Genomic DNA, 21,749 nt, shown 5'->3' on the forward strand with positions numbered 1-21,749 from the left:
CCAGCAGTGTAAACACACAGACAAAAGGGAGCCGTTAGTTGTGTGAAACGCATGCCCGGGCGCGCAGGTAGGCATTAGGTTTCACCCTACACAGCCTAGCACTGTATCCATGACAAGAAGGAGGCCATTTGCTTTTGTAGTGAAACAGAGCAAAAACAAACATTCAAACAGACTAGCACTGGAGGGACAGGTATGGATGAGGTGGGGAGAGAGGAATTCTAGTTTGGAGACATGTGAAGGAGGGGGTGGGGAGGGAAGGGACTGGAAAGATAAGGTGGTTTGTGGTCAGTAACAACAGAAAGAAGTGACCATTTGCTTGGTGGGGTTTCATTATTTGTTTGTTTGGCGAGGGCGTGGGGGTGGAAAGAGTCACACAATATCAGTCAGACAGAAGTAGTTACTTTCGAAGAAGTGATGAAATGCCAGTAGTAGGAAACTCTACGTAAATAACACCATAATGTAGCTGATTTAAAATGCATTGAAACCAGTGAGACTGAGCTGTCTACACTGATGTGATGTTGAATTGTCAGTCATGTAGACTTTGTAACTGTAACTTCATGTTAAAACAACACCAGTATTTGACCAAAGAAGACATAATATATATACTCTATTATTCTCTATTATGAAATAAGATTTTCCATTGATTGTTCTGATTATCTAAGCTAATACAAACCAATATGACTGTAGTCGGATGAAAAACCTTTTGACTAATGTTGACAAATGTATTATTATGGATAATTTTAGCATTTAAATCAGTTAACTTAACATTTCCTTCAGACTTTTGTAGACTTTTTTTTTTTTTTTTAATCTTCAGGGCTGATATGAAATTTGATTTTGATTACTGATAATTCAATTTCAGAATACCCATAAAGGTTTAAATACAATTTGACACAGCATTGATATGTTAAGCATCAATTGCGATAGGTCAAGAGGAGATGAACAGGGTGGGTCCGGTGTCTTTGCTGGACCCACCCTGCTCCACGTCCCTGCCAGTGAAATGGTTAGCATTCATCTACCATTAAGGGATTTCCCTTCTGAGGATTATTGACCTTCTGGGCTTATTTTAGTGGCTTACGTGGGTTTGTAGCGTTTCACAGCCTAGGGGTTGTCACATTTCTGCAGTGGAATGTAAATGCAGCACCAAGCTCCTTGCGAGAAGAGTGTGACAGGGCGAATTCCTCTGTATAATCGCACAGGGACTGAGCTCCCACGTGGAATAAATTTGATCCCTGAAGTGAATGTCTCTCTTGGTATGCTCCACAGGTGAGAGGATCAATGATGAACATCTCTGAGACCAGTTGGCTTGGACTTTTTTAATCAGAACCTTTTAGTCAGAACACAAACCTGCCACAAACCATCAGCACCAAGGCGCCATGGCATGCTCCCTGTGGAAACTACACACCCTCTGCTGGTTTCTCTTCACGCTAGCCCATGTGCACTCCACAGAGGGTAAGTACATATTGAACTGTCGTCTTAGCTTCCTCTGAAAACATTCTGTTTTGTTCTCACACCAGTATTTTGTGTAGAATCTTTTGAATGAGTATTGTTTCAGGCTCAATGACAGCCTGTTGTCTTATTCTGGTATATGGCATAAGCACTGAAAATGTTGCTTCAGCCAAAGCTGCTCCTCTGAGTGCAGGCACTGCTTGTGTAAGTAATGCAGCTCTGAGGACAGTGGGCACAGGCGGATGGGGGATAATCTTGAGTGGTTTCATTAGTTGGTAAATTGTGATTTGTCTGAGATTTTCTGCTTGAAAGCGTCAGTTGTTCCCAGTGGCATCAGAGCTGGATCCATTTGTAAATTCCCCGCTAAAATGTTCTGTCTCATATGGCAGACTCACACAGATTTCACACCTCGAAAAATATAAAGCCTGAATGTGTTTTAATCATAGCGCATTAAGCTTTGATTAAATCATTCTCTGCTGTGTCGTAATTACAAGATTTAGGCATGCAAGTCATATCTTATAAACTGTATCCCTAACATGTTAGTGTTTAATCACAAGAGGTGTGTTTCTTCAGATGTTTGATGACTGGATTTAGAATAAACCAAATTTGCCATCTTTTCAGTGCAATGTACCAGAAGAGCCATTACAGGGTTGTTTTTTTTGGTGCCAACTGTTGAAGCTTTGGCCAACCATACTTCAAAAAATCAGTCATATAGGATAATTAATTCAAGTTTGGAAGGTAATGATTCCTCAAGATGCTTGATTTACACTGCAGCAAGGCACACTGCCAGTTATATGTTACCATATGTGTTTCTCACAAATCATGTGGCTTGGATTTTATCTTTCATTTAAGAAGTGTGAAATTTGAGGAGTGTGTGGTCTCTATAGACTTCAAGTGGATTAATGCAACCCAGAGGCTTTCATAGAAATCACTTAAAAGTGTCAGTGCATCATCATATGTATTCCATATACAGCATGTCAGCACTCTTGACATATAATTTTAGAAGCGTCATGCAAAGATAAGAGTTGGCAGTTACAAGTCTTATGTGTATGTAAGTAAACCTATTTAGGTCGGAAGAAAGAGCCCCGGAGAGTTTCTGTCAGTGCTCCTGGTTTCATCAAGCCCACCACAGAATTCAGTGTACACTTGTTTGAAAGGTGGGAAGCCAAGGAAGGATCTTGACACTACAGCACTAGCTCATAATGATTAGGCAGGGTGCATCTGCCGCCAGGGATGCGGTAGGTTGAAGCTCTGAGTGATTCGGAGGTGGCACACGGTAGTCTAAACACTCCAGAGGGAAAAGCTGAGAGAGTACATAGTGACTATAGTATGTGAGCAGCTGCTTATTCCAAATCAGGGGAGAGAAGGAATACATGCAAAACAAAGGAATAAACCCGTTTATTGATGACATTTGTCATTCACCTTTTCCTCTGGTTGGTTCCCATCCACCTCCTTCCCATTTCCCATCTCAGCTGCAGAGATCAGCCCAGAAACAGTTCATTACAAACAATATCCCCAAGTAAACATGCTTCATTAAACTGCGTCTACCCCTAATATCTTTTTAATGCATTTTTATAATTGAATTAGATGGGTTAGTGGAATGCTGTAAATAGTTTAAAGTTTGTGGGGTTTTTTTCTCCTCCTTTCTTTGCGTTTGAAGTAAGAGATACACAATGACTGACACTGTAGCTGTGGGGGACGGTGCTCCTCCTGCGACCTCCTTCGGTACAATACATATCTCATCCTCCACCTTTGATCGGCTGGACTTATGTCCACATGTATACATGTTGTAATTTGTATTTGCTCAGCTGACTCACTGCTCCTCCTTTCATCTCCCACTTTCCTTATTTTCATTGCATCTGCTGATTTGGCTTATTATTTTGATTAAGGCAAGGGTCATCATGAACTGCTTTTTTTTTTCAAGGGCTGCATTTTTCAAAGCAGATAGTGTGGGAGCCGAACTTAAAAAAAAGGATATATATATCTATATATATGCTTAATTAGCTTATTATTGTTTAATATTTTCACTTTCTTACAAGATAAATGTTGTTTTTATTAGTCTGTATCAGTACAATGTAGGCAGTTAGTGTTGTTCAATACAAAAACTGCACTTCAGGATCTCAAGAAGCAAACAGAAATACTTGTTTGAGACTCCCTTGTTTCCCTTGCACTGGCCACTGAAAATAAACCCCAGTGACACTTCTTACATCTGTACAAGACAAGCTTAGTGATTCTCCGACAACCTCCTGTACTCCAGCAAGTGCACTGCTGTCAGCTCCAGGGAACGGTCAGCCTGGAGGCTGGTTGGTTAGATGGTGGGTCCGCGGAATAGAGAGGGTGGAGTTGGAGAATAATCTGATTCTGCAGAACCGGAGAACTGCGGACTGTTTGGCTCACTGCTAGGGGTTGGGAAGCAAACTGATGATCGCCCAGGACCAACTAGGCCTCCTCCCCTGGTGAGTAACGTCCGGTGTGCATTTTTATTGAATTTATTAATATTCCATGGGACGGATGGAAATCTTGGACCGGGTGTGACCCACGGGCCGCCAGTTGTCATTTGTCCTAGTCCAGTATGGGCATACTAATAGCAGGATATCTTTGTCACTGCTGCATCGATTTGGATTTTTTTTTCATTGGTGTCTTGAGCTGGGTTATGACAATATTTATTTATTCAGTAATTTTCCACACAGATGGTCATTTTTAAGGTAGATGGGATACTGTAGGTCAGGAAGTAAAAGACTCATAGTGTCTATCACTTTAATCAGTGTGCTGTACTCTGACCTGCTTTGATATTGTTTTGCATCTGCACAAGTTTGCCCTCTGGCATTCAAAATGATCTTCTTTGAAGCAGCAGGTTTATTTCCCTTTGTCCTACTGCTGTCCTCTGCGGATATCACCATAGCAACCCACCAGAAATAAGGTGAAGGTGGTGTAATTCGTAAAGTAATAATGCTTTCCTTGCTTTTTTGGCAAAATGTAAAAACTGTGGTGATTTTGCCCTGCAACACATGGTTAAATTGGCTCACATGTCTTCCAAAATAATTTTGTGAACTCAGGTCGGGCTGGTAGGATTTGCCTGTATCAGCAACAGAATAACAGTTCACACCAAGTTCATGCTTACCCTCTCTTCAAAGGCTTTTCCAAGGATTGTTAAAATTATGGCAAGGCAGAATTAGAAAGCAGAGTGAGGACTCTCAGTCAAGAGATTGAGGGGGCAAAGTTTGCAACATGTAGAGCGCTAAGAATGTATCAGTAGAAAATGTGTCTGTGTCCTCAACTCCACAGGTATTTGTCTGGTGTTTGCATCTAATGTTACTATGATCATCTCTACTGAAATGTTATTGATATAACATAAATCTTTTAGTGTTTTTTTTTGTTGTTGTTGTTCTTCATCATTTAGCATTGCTGGCTATGCAGTTTGCAAACTTCACAACAAGTGAAAGGCCGTGCCCTATTGAAGTAAAGCAATGCAGTGTTAAGTGGGTCATGGGGATTTTATGTAACAGTGAATCAACCACAATTTCTGTGTGTAGATCATATTTTGTCATGTCCATTACTGTAGGGCCTATGATGTTTAGTTGGTATAAAGATAAATAAAGAAGTTCCCATGGTATGGTCTGGTAATGACAAAACCTGTGCGAACAAGTCTGATACAGTGAAATTCTTTTCCCTGTCTACGCCCTGAAACCACACTATTGTCTCTCCTCCAAGCTTCAAATGTTTGAAGTACTTGAGATTTCTCAAGGGCAACAGGGAAGGGCACCTTTAAAAGTCCTCTTTTTGTGCCATGTGAAAGGAAAAGAGAAGAGACTTAAAGCCTTCATCTCAACGTGAAAGGAGTGAAATAGACAATCAAGGTGTTCTGAAATGTAATTACTGGAAGTAAAAGCCTCGGGCTTAATGTGAGCCAGAACCTACAAGAACAGGACCCAGCACCTCCCATTTGCTGTGCCACCACCTATTTTCCCTGGTTAGCCTGTTCTTGTAATCATGAAAGTGTGAAGCCTATTTATGTTACTTTATGAAGATGGCTGTTCCATCATTTTTCTTTTTGTGCTCTGAGAACTTTTCCTTATGACCTACCCTTATGCCACAAGTACATACCCACGCACTTATAACTGCACAACTATTTCAGAGCAGGCTCATAATTTCTGGGGAAAGTAGATTAGTATATAGCAGTATTAAAGTAGATTAGCAACAGGGAAATCCAGTCAGGTAAATTAAACACCCAGATATTCTGCTTTTCATTCTGCCAACTAGGGTCCTCTTTTTCAGCAGCTTTGCTTTTGCGTGTTATCTTAAAAAGAAAAAATCAAAATACCGTCTGTCATGTAAGCTTTTGTAGAACCACAGGCAGTAGGCCTGTTCTTCTGAAGCACTAATTTGTGCCAGTGTTGTGTCCATGGAAAAGAATAGAATCCCACTGCGTTGCCATGCTCCTGTTCCCTGACCACTTAATTTGGCATTTAAGGTACTTTGAAAAGGCTGGCCCATAGCTAATTTGTAAGGAGAAACAAATAATTTCTTAGGTAATTATGTTATGAAACACCCATCAAGCAAAGTTTTTACAGCTTCCAATTTATTTCACATTGGAAACAGTTATAAAACAGTTAAAGCTAAAGGGGTGAGTTTCCTTTATCTTGTGTGTCTTCAGTAAACAACTTCTGTTGGTTTTGTGTTTCCACCTACCTCTTGATGTCATCCTGGTTGTTTGTGGCAGACTGTGGAATCTGGCTTCCTGTGGAGCCAGGCAGGCGTGGGGCCTGTGTACGAAGGCCCACCATGCTGTCATGTCTCTTTCATCGCCAGCCAGGCTTGGCCAATAAGGAGATAAGGAGACAATGACTGGGAGAGCAAGCAGTGGCAAGGTGTAACCACAGCCCCTGGGTCTCCTCCCCGCAGAGCACTTCAAATCCTCATTAGGATTTTCAGCAAAGGAAGGAGGGATTTTCTGGATTAGGGCTTTGTCACTGCTGGCTCCAGGTTGGTGTTTGTCATGCAAGAGCATGGTGGAGCTCTTGACATCTTGCCACCCTCCTCCCTTCCACCCAAACGCAGACGCTCCCTTCACCTGGTAACTGAGACAGTTAAAAATCTGTTCCACTAACCCAAAAGATATGAAACTTGTAATTATTACCTCACTGCCCTTGCCAAAGGTTTTTAACACGATCGCAGTGGCCTATGTTAGATGTCGGGTTAAGGTTGCTACATCAGCATTCTTCTTAATGGTTATTTATGCACAGATAACCTTGCGAAGCATCATTGGTTTGTTGTGTGCTGTCGCCGTCCATAACTCACAGGGAGATCTCAGCCGTGACACCAATCCAGCAGTCCAGACAGGAAACACAATGCCTTGTTTTAACTCCAATTAGTCTCTTCTATGTGTTAGTTATAGCAGGAGTGCTTTAAGTGGTATTTTATGGGGCTAATTATCCCTCAAATTCTCACTTATTTCTAGGTTCCTCAACTGTGTATTTGGTCCTTTATAAACCTAGCCAAAGAGTATTTCCCATGCAAGGCTGTGGGTATTTGCTTAATTAAGGTGTGAGCCTTGCAGACTTCTCGCACAAAACAACAGGACTGTGTTTCTTGACATGGTGCTCAACCTCTAACATGGTCCTTAATTGGGTTTCAGACTTGCTAGGAGAGTGGTTCAGCGTGACAGAGCATCAGACTTAGTGTGAAACCTACCTTCTCCCGTCATTCTCGGTGCTGATCTTTGCGGATAATGGGCATTCACACGGGTCCCGAGAGGCCCTCGCTGGGTGGGATCTCAGGCGCCCTAGATTAGTCATCCACCCACATGTCCCTATCTGACTTGGATTTTACCGTCATGCTTTGTCTCACTTTGTTCTTGCCCAGGTAGAAACATGTGGGTCCCTAACAAGTATATCCCAAACAATCTACAAAACACGTTCTGATAACCCATTGAGTCTCCTCTCTGAATCTCAAAGACAGACAAAACCAAATGTGGCTTATCAATTTCCAGTGCAGTGGTCTATAACCAAAGACCCATTATTCATGGAACATTTATTGTTTTGTGCTTTTGTTGGTTGTGTCTGATCTGGCCATGGCAGATGTGGCTAGCAGTATGTGGGTATCTTTTTATAAGCAGGCTTCCATTTGTCAGGGATATGCCTCCATTTTTAAAGTTTTCATTTTGTTTTCTCCTGTTGTTCTATATTTGTTACTTGTTGTGGTGGAATGGAAAAGTGACCTTAACTCGGCTGCAGGATTTTATCTCAGAGGTTCTGGTCTATGTACTTCACAAGGCATGTGCATTGAGAAAATACCTAAAGCTAGCCGTATGATAGCAGAAATAGCACAGGGTTTTTAGTTCTTTAATATTTTTATGTTGCTGGAACGTGTGCAGTGGACATCAAGGACAGCAGGCAGACCTCATGCAAGAATTGCTGTTGAAGTGCTGTCTGAAAGGGGCAGATGAGGAGAATGTTTTTGATTATCCAGCGTAGATGGTATTTCAAACGGCAACCAGCATGTACACCTCCCGCCAGACAAATGCACCAGCTCAGCTGGTCAAAGGGCAAGTGTAGCTTGGTTTCCTGTTTGCTACTGTAATTCTTTGGAATTTTAAGGTGATTAGACTGCAGCATTCAGGTCACATGGAGTGCAGCATTGAAATATTCCCTTGTTATCCATATAGGCCTGAGCTCTCTCTGTGAGTCAAAGGCTGATGCCAACTGTTATGAATGAACTGTTACTCTGCATGCTGTGCATCCTTCCTTCGTACAGTGAATCACATGCATTTAAAGCAATTTAGTCACTCTAAACCTTCTGATTTGAGCAACAAGAGTAACTGAGGGATAAATGCATTGAAGTGGTCTTATGAGAACCGCAATTTATGAAACCATTGACTCATGCCTGTGAGATTCCTATTCTATATAAACTGAAACACCTAAATGTAAACAACAACAATCTGCAGGTGTTCAAGGGGTATGTAATCACGTTTTCATTGTGAGGTTGCTGTTGAAAGGCATGTTCACTGAAGCACAGCAGAGTGTGGTTATGGTTTGGATGTCATGTAATGAATGAACTGACTGCAGAACATGTAATGACAGATTCTGTTAAGAAAACGTAATCCAAAGGCTTATGGTTTCACAGATTTTACACTCTCAAGAGTCAGATGCAAGATATTCCTGCTTGCCCTTAGTGGAATCCTCTTTGTCCTCTTGCTTTCAGTCCTGATTTAGTGCAGCTATAAATCCTGAAGAGGCTCCTATAAATGAGGGGTGGTGAAACTACGCCCATAAATATACAGGATTTAAAACCAGGGTCTTTGGAAGGAACTATGAGTGCCCATTTATGAAGCTTGTTACCTTAGAGAGTTTCACCGGTACATTCAGTATTTTCCCCTTTCTTTGTCGTGAAGCTGCTTGACCAATGGCAGGCTGCCAAAAATATGCTGTGAGTCAATAATAAGCAAAAACAATGTTCAAGCTCATTGGTCCATTTTTGTCTGCCATCATTTAGAGTGCAGAAGTCATGAAGTGATGTTTTACTTGCTGGCAAACAAACGTCAGGTTGGGTCATTTGCACTCTAGCAGATTGCTGTGACTTGAGTGCTTGTGACTGAGTTTTTGACCTTTTGAGACATAATGACCCTCGAGTGTGTCCGTATGTCAAGGGCTTGGGCCTGTGCACTTAGGGCCCCCTCTCAAATAAATGATGGGCTGTGAAAAATAGTCATCAAAGACAGATTTCCCCCTGTGGAAATGTTACAAATCAATATTAAATGAAATGAACCAGCCCTTCTCAGTATGTAAGGGTGTCTTTAATAATACTGACTGAGCTCAGCTGGACCATTGCATCTCGCTTAATAGTTGCTCTTGTACTCCAATTTCAATCACACATACACACACCACAAGTCCCCAAATTATTTTTAGATAGCCAACAAGCAATAATTAAGGCCGATAAGCTTGAGAGACATCTGATAAATCCTTAAGTGAGACCTTCAAAGTGCCCCCGCTGTGACGTGTAAGGACTGGAAACAGGAGTGACAACGTTAGGAAGCTCACTTAGTTTGTGGACTTGATTCAAATGAGGTTAATCCAAATCTCAAAGTTTGTAGTGAAAAAAAAAATGTTAGAGGGGAACCTTCTTTTGAATGTTGTAGCAATCAGTTCACTGAAGGAGAAAAATACATATGAGATGGAAGGTCATCAAGATAATATTCAGCCTCTGGATTATAATGAATATCAGTCAATAAATCTGTGATGAACTGAAACAAGAGTAAAATTTAATTTTAGCCTGAACAGTGTTCTCTTCAAGTGTTAGCAGATAGGATCCTTGAACCGCATGAAATCTGAAGATAATAGCCTCTTGATTAAGAAAAAAAAATCCTTTATTAAAAAAAGAAAAAAATACTATTGTTTCCCTTGTACTGTATTCATCAGGTAAGCCCTCTGTAGGTGTGCAGAACATGTGCATAACCTTGGCTAAGTCCAACAAAGAGACAAAAGCCAGGATATATGTAGTAAATTAGCATTGTGTCACATAACAATCTGCCTAACCTAGAAGGTGGCAAGTCCGCAGTCTAGTCTGAATAAGAGCTGCATAAAGAATTCAGCTGGAGCAGCAGTCGTGTCATCAGGGCATGACTACCCGGTTGGTCAGGGAATTTAAATGCCAGGTGGGGGTCAGTTGAAGCACTAGCTGAATAATGTGGCACAAATGCATACACATGAGAGCCGAGTCTCGGGAAGGGGAACCACTGCTGTGGCCTGCTTGAGGAAGTGCACTTTGGGAATGCAAACCAAGCAGATGGACTCTTCTCATTTGTGTGTACTGCCACTGGTGACCCACTGGGAAATGCTTCCTTATTGAATCGAGGAGCATCAAACGCTTCATTGGAGCAGAGAAGGAAGTCTGGGCGACCCAATGTATCTGAGCCTATATTTTTTTTTTCATTGTTTGTAATGGAAACTGTGGAAATGATACAGACCAGGAGAAGTGCTGACAAACACATCCAGTCTGGAAGGTCCTCTGCAAAAAATATGACTCACCCTTATCACGTTTAAATTCTAGATCATTTTATATTGTCTGAAATATTGTCACTGATAAAGCTGAGTAATGAGGTCCAAAGGTCTTGCTTCCGCTAAAAGGCACCGTGACTCTCAGCAGGGACTGCCCTATATCAGTTCTCTTTGGGAATGACTCATACGATCAGTCCGCCACTAATCAAACAAAACACGTTTAAGGTCACTTTCAGCCTGTGAAATTTAAATTCTAAGGTCACGGCTCACCCCACACTAAAATAAAAAAACATTCTTCCTTCCTTTCCTTCCTTTATAATTTTAATTTAGTGTAGGTTTTGCCAAATTTGTAAAGTTGCACCAAATTTTCTTCAACACCATCATAATAAAATTGACAAAAAGCCTTGACCTGTCCTTGATAATCTGAAAATGCAGTTTAATTTAAGGCTCAAATCTACCAGTGACTATTTGTTAAGGACCACGGGACAAAATTTACCCTTTGATGGTCATTGCATCCATTTCATTACCAGAAGATGTCCTTGCTTTTTTTGTGACCTAAAAAAACTCTCCTCTCTTCCCTCTCTCTCTCTCTCTCACACACACACACACACACACACACACACACACACTGACTGGCCCTAGGGCTATCCGATATTAGACAGTGAGATGACATTGTGTGCTTGTGCGAGTGCAGTCAGCCGACATGTGCAGATGATGTGAAGTCAATAATGCATTATGAAAAAAGGGGATTTATGACCTTGATGAGCCCCATGGAGCTTAATTAGGCCTTAAGGTTGATTTACATACAAGTGTACATGGAATTTGATGAGCCCGTGTTTTCCTGCTGCTGCAGTGGTTATTCATTTTGTCTGTCTGCAACACTTGATGCCTCGTATCTTTTCAAATTCTTCTGGATTAGGAAAGAAAAAAAAAAACTTTCTTGGATACCAGACTTTGCTAATGTCCATGTTTTGTCAGAACACCGTAAAATCATCAAGTGCAAAGCTACAGGATCATATTTCTTTTCTGTGCAATGATAGCATTTCCTGTGCAGGCTTATGTGTCTACAAAGGCCGGCTGGGAGTGAGGAATAGAGTGAAGGAAAAAAAAACAACTCTTATAGGGTAAATTTCTGCTTAAAGAAACCCACCTTAACACCAAAAGGGGGGGGTAAGTCTTAGAGTCGTTTTTTCATGCCATCTATTCAGAGAGAAATGACAAGATCTTTTTCAGAGTCATGTACCTATATCAAAGATGCTCCTGATAGCCCCCCTGCTGTTGCTATGGAAGTAGCAGAGATGTAAATGAACTGGAGTGAATTGGATGGTGGAGAATACAAATGAGGTTGGAATGCTCGTTCCCCTGCTGCTCTTTGCCTCTTCTTCTTCTCCCAATATATTTCTCTGTTCCTGCCTCCCTCTCCCTGTGCAAGTAGATTTCAAAGACCTAACATGAGCCAATATCCTGCATATTTTGACACAACATAATGTGATATTCCTCTTTTTTTATATTTCTGGTTTTGGAAAATGGCCTCAGATCTGTTTTACTTTTAAAATATTTCTTTTAAAGTAAAACAGACCACTATGGCGTAGCGCAAGCTCCCTTTTTTTCCCTCAGTCTGGCACTGGGCATCATGCTGCTGGACGGATGAAATAAGAACAGAAAAATCAATGTTTTTTTTTCCCCACTACAGAATTACTGGGTTGTTACTGATCATCTCTGATATAAAAGTGACCTAAGATGTCTTGTCAGTGTGCTCTGTGCCACACAAGCCATAGTTTAAACATCAGTTGTCAAAGAGTTTAATAATTTACAGATGTTATGGGCTGAATTACAGAGGAGAAAAACCCTCTACATAAGTGACTGTCGTTTGCTGTTAGCCATGCCCAAAAAGTGACATCAGCCTTCAACACATGAAGCGGAAAAAAAACAGAAACACAGTCCTGAGTTCAAGTTAATGTTAAGGCGTTCAAAAGAATGCTAATATCTGTCAGACCAGTCGTGCAATTCTTTTTCACAATGGCCACACAAAGTCAGCAGTCTGCTTCGTACCCTGCTGTTTGCAGGATATATGCAATATTTTCTTTCTTCTCCTCCCCTGTGTGGACATGACTTCTTAAGAATACATGCTCTTGTAAAGGATATCTCTGGATTATAGAATCAGCACTGTGGGAAGAGTCTTTACTTAAAGGTTTCTTTTCCTTTACAGACTTCCTTTGCTTGTACCATAGAGAGGAGGGGTAAAGGGTGGGGTGGCGGAACCTGAAGGACTCAAGCTGCGTTTCCTGTGGCTCCAAGCTAATGCTATAGGCCATACTTTTCTTTCACCCCAAATCCCCCCAGCAAGCTACCTTGTCAGCTCAGGAGTGCAGAATAATGGCAGGCTGAGTAGAGATGCTAGCTCATTTACAAGCAGCTGTTTAGCTCTCATCTGAACAGCGAGGAAAATCAAAGGACTGCGTTAACGGCAGACGACAAGCATCGGGAGCGTCCCCGTCACACTTCTCACCGGCTCTCGACAGAAAAATTATCTGGTTTCACATCAAAATAATCTGGAGACCTCTTTTGTGCTCTGGCCACAATGATGGCAGCATGAGTGGCTGAATGGGCCTTTTGATCAGCCTCTGCCTTGCCCCTGGACTAACTCTGCAAGCAGGTTTTACTCAAGTTCCAAAGGGTCATTTTAATATGAAAACCATTTACTTAAAGCAAGATAGTCCTGATGAAAAGCCAAATAGATTGTCTTTCATTTATGCTGCATAATCAGCGCTGGGCAAAAGAGGAATAATTCTGTTTAATTGAAAGAGAGTCGAGTTTGTTGCCCTCATTAAATGTACGGCCGTTTCAGAAGCTGTGTTTCTTCTGTGTGTACTCTTCATATTCTTTATGTTCATTGTGTGTACTGTATGTCCCCATGGGTTTGATCATGGTCATGTCTAGTTTCACAGGAGTATGATATAAGGGCCCCACATGGCTGATGAAGATCTTAATGACTCCTCGTTTCTGTGAAATAGGAAGACATTTTGTTCATTACCTCTGCTTCAGTCACACTCATATCCTACCAGATGGTCACTTTCCAATTGATTTGGCTCATCTGCGGGCAAAAAAAATGAATTAAAACATTACAGCACTGGCGAGACGTGCATAATGGGTCCCCTTTACGTATGGGAGTTTCTCACAGTTCTTTCTCAGCTGCAGATCCTGTATGGACTTAATGTAATTGCAATGGTTACACATGGTAGTAAAGGCCAGCCTGGGAAGCCTTAAGCAGAGATTCCTCACTGGTGTAATAAAGTGCTATAACCCATGGAAATAGAGGTCCTGTGCACCAATAAAAATCAATTACTAGCATGTGATAACAACATGTGCAATAAGCACATGTCAAAAGGTTGAGTGATCGTGTGCTTTTTTTAAAAAAAAAAAAGACTGCTTTTTCTAGTGGGCAAAACAAAAGTTGTCTCTGATTTGAACTTGTTTGTAAAATATGCAGTATTTCAAGGCTTTGCTATTGTAAAAATGGCACTGATCATTGTTCAGTGCTTGTTACATGGCTGATGAAGAGGATTTGAAATGCTTTTCTAGTGGTGATGATGGGTTACCAGAATACCTGATTAGGAGGAGTGTCAGCAAGGCCATGATAAGGATCTGACCAGTAATATCTCTGCTGCACCATGTTGCCATGGTCACAGGATTTATCTTTCCACATAATATTGTAGTCCTTGATGCTTTGCTTCCCGGTGTTTAATTAGTGCAGAGAATGTAAAGCTCCTCCTTCTGGGTGTTTAATAGATGGCAATCTCTCTTTGCAGCCCTTGTATAGGTTTAGATGCACTGTCACAGAGTGAAAGCACATCAAAGCTAGTAAAATAACATCTTTTGAGGAGGTGTCTGAAGTGTGTGCCACCTGTGAAGAGGAAGGTGCTGATTTTCCCATTGAGTGTGAACAGAGTGTGTGTATGTGACGACCTAAAACGAACACAACTAAAAATTCCTCTTGGTTGCAGTCTCGGCTCTGTTTTTGCACCTATGCATCAGTGTCGCGCGCTACATGTGGCGCCATTTTGTCATTTTCCCCAACTGCAGAAAGCTCAGAAGTAATAGGGCTCCTGAAAGACAATATAACAACAAGTGCTTTCAGCTGCTCCAATAAAGTGTTAAGATTCATCAGGGAAGACTGCAGAGGAAAAATTATGGAGGTGCCAATATTTTAACATTCAGCACATGTTGATGTTCTTGATGTGGTTTACTGTCACCATATGGAAAGTAAATAATTTTCACATCAAGGCGTTCCCTTAATAATTATGCTAATGACCTCATGAGTAAAATAATGATTACTTTTCTGGCTCATTTGAATAATGAAATTATTTAGTTAAGTGAGACAGTAAGCACTGGATTTTGTTTATGTTAGATTCACGGTGATGGTATTATTCTGATGTAATTGCGATGCATTGTCATGCCAGAGCATGATCGATGGTGTTTTGGTGTCTTCATATTATCGGTATGAATACAAGAGAAATAAGATTTATTTGAAGCAGGCACATAAGCCCTCTGTTATACAATATCAAAGGACCTAACTCATACAAGGAGCAGATTTTGATACGTCTCTACAGCAGTGCAAATTACTTTTTCTGTAGCTTGTTTCGACCACTGGATATTTCTGCTTATGAATGCTGTAGTTGCAAATTATTTTTGCTGGATAACACCACCGCTGTGTGAGACTTGTATTTCAAGAGGTGATATTTTTTGAAGAATCTCATTCGAAACACAATATGAAAGGTAGTGAACTGAACCTAAATGAAATAAAATGAGTGCACAAGGTTTCAGAGAACACGACAGAACACTGCTGACTTAATTGTAATAAGGGCTTTAATCTATTGCATTGAAATTTGTTGGCAGGACTATTGGGTGTTCCCATATTGATTTTGTCTGTCACTCATCTCCCCATGTACCAAAAATACCATCCGACACCAGAGTGAGAAAGTAGTTCAGCCTCAGGCCTAATCAATTGAGAGAGGCTTTTTGAGGTTGTTTACAGCCATCCTTTTGGTCCATGATGCGCAAACCCTGCTGGCAAATAAAGTGTGCTTTGAGGACTGTAATTTTCTTTGAATCCCAAAGATCTGAGCACAAAAATGTACCATTACATGGCCATGGTCATCAGCATGGTTGAAAAGTCGCTTATGTATTTCAGTCCTTACAGTATTTTTGAGCACACATTTATCTCCTCATTGCTCCAGTCTCTGTTTTCCTACTTAAGCGGAGAGACTGCATCAGCGCTAAATCATAAAACCAGAAGTTGACATTCATAAAGGCTCTGCAGAGTGATTTAAATGTTATAACAGTGTTCCTGGGACCCACAGAGCATCAGTGGGTTTGGCTCCAGATTTGGAGATCAAACACACGGCCAAAAGAGCCAGTTCACATTCAACCACAAAGTAGGCCAGTACAAGGTAGGATAACCCAGCCAGCCTCACGCAACTGCTGTCCATCCAACCAGTGTGAAAACCTCTATAGTACAACAAGTTTATTTAACAGAAAGAAAATTGATTGTTTATTTCAACTACTGAAGAGAATATGTGGATATATATATATTGATATATTGGATTGTTAGATACTGCATGACAGACCTCTTGTCATTACCACTGTAGTGGTGTAATCACTTGAATTCCTCCACTTCTATTTTTCAAAAAGCTTTTAAATATCTCAGATACACCTTATGTGGACTATGAAAGCTGTCTTTTTCTTCGATAAGACTCACTGGTGAGAGAGAAGCAGTAGATGGGCCTCCATTATACGTCTGCTATTTTCTAGCCATAGTTTGAGAATAAAAATTGTAATGTGTCATTGACTGATGTTTTACATAGGTTCTTAGAGTTGCTACATATTGTACTGCTGACTTTTGATGGAGCTATGCCGGAGCGCGTTGACATGAACTCAAGATTGGCTGTCAAGTCGTGTTCCTAACACACCGTGTTTTCATTTTTTTTCCACTTGTGCTTTTTCTCTCAAGCCAACGTCTCTGATAAATTGTTTATCACCTTAAGTGTTCCTTTTTGACTCTGGGGAAAAAAGGGGCTGCAAAAATGAAATATGGCTGAAAGCTATCATATTTGAAAGTCTTTCTTTTTCATGCCTATTGGTCACATGAGAAAGTCTGCTGTCAAAAAGTAGGAGAAAAAAAAGATCCTTCCCTGATGATTGTATGCTCTCAAACAAATAAAGTCTTACAGAGGTTAGATTGGCCATCTGCTCTCCTCCGTACAGATACATCCTTTGTTTACCCTGAGCTCTTCACTGAGCACCTTAGAAGTCGAACTTTTACCTGATTGGTGCACAAACGAGAGATCAGGCAATACAAACTGACATTTATCTTCCTTTGTAAAATACCACAGTAGTATTTCCAGGCGAGGAGTGGAGAATGCTAATACCCTGCCATTGTAGCATAGCATTTTAATCAGACGAAGATAATTGTATTGGTAGTTAATTGATGAAGCATCCAATAGGGTAAAATGAACTCAGCCTTTCCAGGCTCATTTGCAGTGCTAAAGTCAGTGGCTTTAAGTAAACTTTTGCCACACAAAGACCATTCCACAAGATGACTCATGAAAAGAAAGAGCATTTTGGAATTATAAACAACTACACAAATGGATCGGTCGGACTTGTCCAGGTGCCAAACAAATTAGTCCATGAGAATTAGTAACAGTATTCTTCTCTTTCTCTTTCTTCTGTGACTGTGAACTAAAGCTCATTACGGAAATCGAGACTTTGGAAAAACTAACAACACAACCATCAAGCAAGTTGCAGGTAACGACACAATTAATCAACAAGGTGACAAAGTCACTCCTGTATGCAAGGAAACTGTAGTTATTATTCAGTGGCACCAGTCCACAGAGGGACAGCTGGCAATCTGATTCAGCTCCATGCCACTCTTCTCTAATATGTGACATGTGGTGGCCATAGAAAGCTGTTCTGACCAAAAATATCCCGTATTTGGATTGGTGTAGTTTATATATGCAGTTCACTTTCAGTTTAAGTATGGCTTTTGGCATTGTTCACATTTGCAGAGCACAAAGCCACAATATTGATTTCTTTTCTTTTTTTCCTACACCCTCCCTGACACACACGCGCACACACACACACACAAACTTTTTTCCAGCCTTCCAATAGCTCGTCCTTCGATTGTCAGCACTGTAAACAAAGTGGATTAAATTACACTCATGCCGTACAGATGCTTGTTGTAGTTATTCATTTTGGATAGAAAAATGAGCTTTGTGAGTAAACCACAAGTCTCTAGTGATAGACTCTGCAATGACAGTGTGTTCCCATATTGAAATGAAACACAGAACAGCAGCATTACAAAGAAAAAAGTGTGCTGGAATGCAGGTTGTGGCTGATAAAAATGGAGGAGGGTGGGGGGTTAGTAGACAAATACTGTCAGTAATGCAGAAATACAAAACTGAATGTACAGTGAAATCAGTGATTTTAATCCCACGTAGGTCAACAACATTAAAATATGAAACCACCAAACCCATACAAAAGAATATTTAATATCACAGGTGCATTAAACAAAAAGCTTACTTATGGCATATTCCACAAGGTAAGAGAAAATGTTGGTGATGATGTTGGGCTCCAGCTTCTGTAGTATCATTAATATGTACAGCAGAGTATTTAAATAAATTCAAATACAAATGCTCTGCTTGGAACAATAATGTGTCTTTAGTATAATTGCCACCTTGGAATCCCTAAAATCACATCTCCTTCACCCTCGTTAAAAATATGTTATTGTTCAAAACTTTTATTTCAGTAATTTAACTGCACTCTAAAATGGACTCTCAGTGTTTGTGCTCCGGAAACTTCAGGTTTATACCTGTCCAAATCTGATTCAGGTGTTAAAAAGGGAGTCAAAGGATGCAAAATGAAGCATTGGCATCATTACCTGCAGTTAGCTAAGACTTCTCGGTAAACCGACTTGAAAAGGATCCGAGTCCAGCTAGTTGGTGCCAAGCTACCACAATGAGCCACTCACTCTCTGCTGCCGCCTTTTGTGCGGTGATGTGTAAGTCAGCTAAATGCTATCTGGATGGTGCAAAAAGCCCAAAAGGCTCCCGTCTCTCGTACTGAAGAGGAGCAAACTACTCATGTGTAACAAGAGTCAGTTGGCAAAGATTTTTGCTCAGAAATATGTCACCTTTATGCCAACTTTATACAACGTAGAAGATTTTTGTTTCATATTTTTTAATTGAAGCTTGTTAATTTTTCTGACATATCATTTATCTTTCTTGTTTAAAAAGTATGTCTAATTTTTAAAATTTTAATCAGGTGTAGATCTGCGGGATTCTTCTTCATGTTGGGAGGGATTGAGTTTCCCTAGAGCTCTCTATTGACCAGCCTCTACTGGTAGAATGCTCTTTATAAAACAAATACCATCAGAAAATAAATTCTTAATGATGTTTTTTTTAAATTCACCATCACATCAGCTGTCAGATTTGGTCATTATGTTGTATCAGTGTGCTTACTGTACAGACGGCCATGAGGGGTTACAACCCTTCAGACATTTTAGCTGACAAACTACACTTTAATGACAATTATCGATTTTTGCTGCACCAGTTAGGCACGGGGATGACATACTAGCACCATTATCTCACTGGTGCGGTTGAGATCTGAAATGTTCACTCAATATACTGATGTATGTCAGGCTGGAAGTCCAATTCACAGATCACTATCCACATATCAGCATGATTCATCTTGCTAAACAGCGTTTTGATTAACATGTACGAAAATGCTGATTTTGTGGATATCCAGCAAATCCAGCTCTGATTTCATGTGTTTTCTGTCTGTCTTTCTTTCATACCTTGTTCATCTGTGTCAGCCCAACTACACACCTCCGTTCGATTTGCACTGATAGAGCTCTTTCTCTCTTCTCTCCCTCAGGGTTTAGTCGAGCTGCCCTGCCATTTGGCTTAGTACGGAGAGAGCTGTCTTGTGAGGGTTACCCCATCGATCTGCGGTGTCCAGGAAGTGATGTCATAATGATCGAAAGTGCCAACTATGGCCGAACGGATGACAAGATCTGCGACGCAGACCCTTTCCAGATGGAGAACATCAACTGCTATCTTCCAGATGCCTACAAAATCATGTCACAGAGGTAAAACTGCAGATATGCCTGTGCCGTTACCCCCCCCCCACACACACACACACACACACACTTACACATTCTAAAAGATTCTAAAATGAGGTATCTTCCAAAGTTACAGGACTCTTAGAAATTAATTGACAGCTCTCAACAGTGACGGTTGCCTAGTTGCCCAGAGCAACCAGATATGGACCGCTGTCAAACATTTCATTTTGTCTGGTTGCCCCTGTTGGCATCCCCTTTTCCTGCGCTTAAAAAAAATCCTCCACATCCCTTGCCTTTGGAGTAAAACCTTCCGCCAAGGAGAATAACAGGGCTGCCATTGGATTGATTTACTCCATCGAAAATAGCAAAACTGAATGCAAGTGTAGAGTAAAAACGGAAAAAGGCAACAGCCGCCTGTCAGCATCAATAACCTGCAAGACATTAATGTCGGCACCAACGCCGACGCAGCCGAACCTGATCGAAAGAGAATACAAGAATTAGAAATTTCCATCAGATCAGGGAGGTGAAGCGAGGCTTGAAAACAGGAGAAATGTTTTTCTTTTCTTCTTTTTTTTTTAAGAAATCAGTCAAGAGAGCACAGTAAAAACCAAAAAAAAAAAACACTAAACAATGGACATCAAATTGACATTTCAAAATATGTATATAACAAATTAACTTTTCAGCAGTATTCTCAAAACGCAAAGGGCTTTTTTTTTTGTCTTTTCTCATTTGACAGGACTGACAAACTGCAGATCTGATCAGGCTTGCAGGAGCTAATTATTCTGTCTATTGTAATTTACTTTGTTAAATGCATTACCTTGCAAATGTGCACTCTGGATTGAGTATGCTAACATTAGTCTCTCACTGTTAGCTTTGTTTTGCCATATAAGTGAAGTTGAGCCACTTGGTCTTAGCCAAATCCGTGTAGTGTGTGTGTGTGTGTGTGTGTAAGAGTGTGTGAAAATTATTTACCTACATCTGGCAGTTTACTACAGTATGTGCTTCATTCAACTCATGCTCTTGTGATGGGAAAATAACCAAGTGCTCTATTTACTCCAACACTGACGATAAGTACTTTACATCAGTATTTCCCTTTTGCTACTTTTATTCCGTTTGAATTCAGTGTCAAATGTTTGACCTTTTCCTACTCTACAGTTATTTAAGAGCTATAGTTCATATGTTTATTTCATATTTAGATTTTACTTTATAAAATGCTCCAGCCCATTAAAGTACTGCTTACATGTTAGTGCATAAATCATAATATTCTGCATACTGTATATATTATATAATATATAATATCTTAATGTAATAATAATAAAATGTCATTCTGCACAATGACAACTTGATGCTTAAAGATATGTTGCTAAAACTTTAATGAAACATTTTTTACAGTGTGGTGTTGCTACTTTTACCTCATAAATGACCTGAATCCTTCTTCCCCCACTGGCATTTCCTTAACTTTAAGATACTGCTCTTCTGTATGGCCCTCTGGTAAATCCTACTGCTCGCAGGACCGACTTAGAGATTTGACCACGGGCCACAGAGATGTGTCCTCATTTAAAAGTCACTGTCTCTGTGGCCATCATTCATGTCCAGAGAAGGATGATTTAGTGTGGAAAACAAACCCATGGAGGTGCACAGACTGGCGCACACTCGCACGGAGCTTAGAGGGGTTCCTCTGCAAACACCGTATGCATGAGACCTTATACATGAGACCAGTTGTCACACAGGGGTGCCAGCTGAGCCAAAGTGCACAGGATGGAATGACATATGAGAGAGAGCGATATTGGACGGTATGAGAGCGTCAGCAACTTTGGCTAGCTGCCTTGGGAAATAAAAAAAATAATGAAATAAAACAGTAGAGCCCTTGTATTCAGGGGGTTTATTGTCAAGCCCTATTTGATGAAGTCAGATAGCTGACTCACATTGTCTGTCTTGAAAGGCTGCAGCCTGCTTGCTCCCTGCTTGTGGCCCTGCGTATTATGCTGCCCTCAGCCTTGTTAAGGAAAAAAAAAACAGTCCACTGAAGCACAAATACTGACCCAGCCACCCGACAACAAATCCCAAACCACCTCTTCGAAAACTGTCTCCACCGCCGTCTGTAGAGGACCCAGGTTCATTCCTCATATGCATATCCTCAGAGTGCCAGGGGCTCCTGTTCAGATGTTATTTTAAATGTGTTTTTAGCATTT

The 21,749-nt window shown here is 40.7% G+C and overlaps 1 protein-coding gene across 16 annotated transcripts in view; it reads left to right on the forward strand.

The window, feature by feature from the left end:
* Nucleotides 1–21,749, forward strand: part of adgrl2a (adhesion G protein-coupled receptor L2a) — a 93,382-nt gene that overhangs the window by 19,741 nt on the left and 51,892 nt on the right. For all 16 annotated transcript variants that reach the window (XM_046391055.1, XM_046391061.1, XM_046391059.1 and 13 more), the window contains exons 2-3: nt 1,264–1,449; nt 19,371–19,584. In XM_046391055.1, coding sequence (XP_046247011.1) covers nt 1,374–1,449; nt 19,371–19,584 — 290 coding nt within the window. In that variant the 5' untranslated portion in view covers nt 1,264–1,373. The remainder of the gene's footprint in view (nt 1–1,263; nt 1,450–19,370; nt 19,585–21,749) is intronic.

Source organism: Scatophagus argus, chromosome 6, assembly GCF_020382885.2.
Source record: "Scatophagus argus isolate fScaArg1 chromosome 6, fScaArg1.pri, whole genome shotgun sequence".
Lineage (NCBI taxonomy): Eukaryota > Metazoa > Chordata > Actinopteri > Scatophagidae > Scatophagus > Scatophagus argus.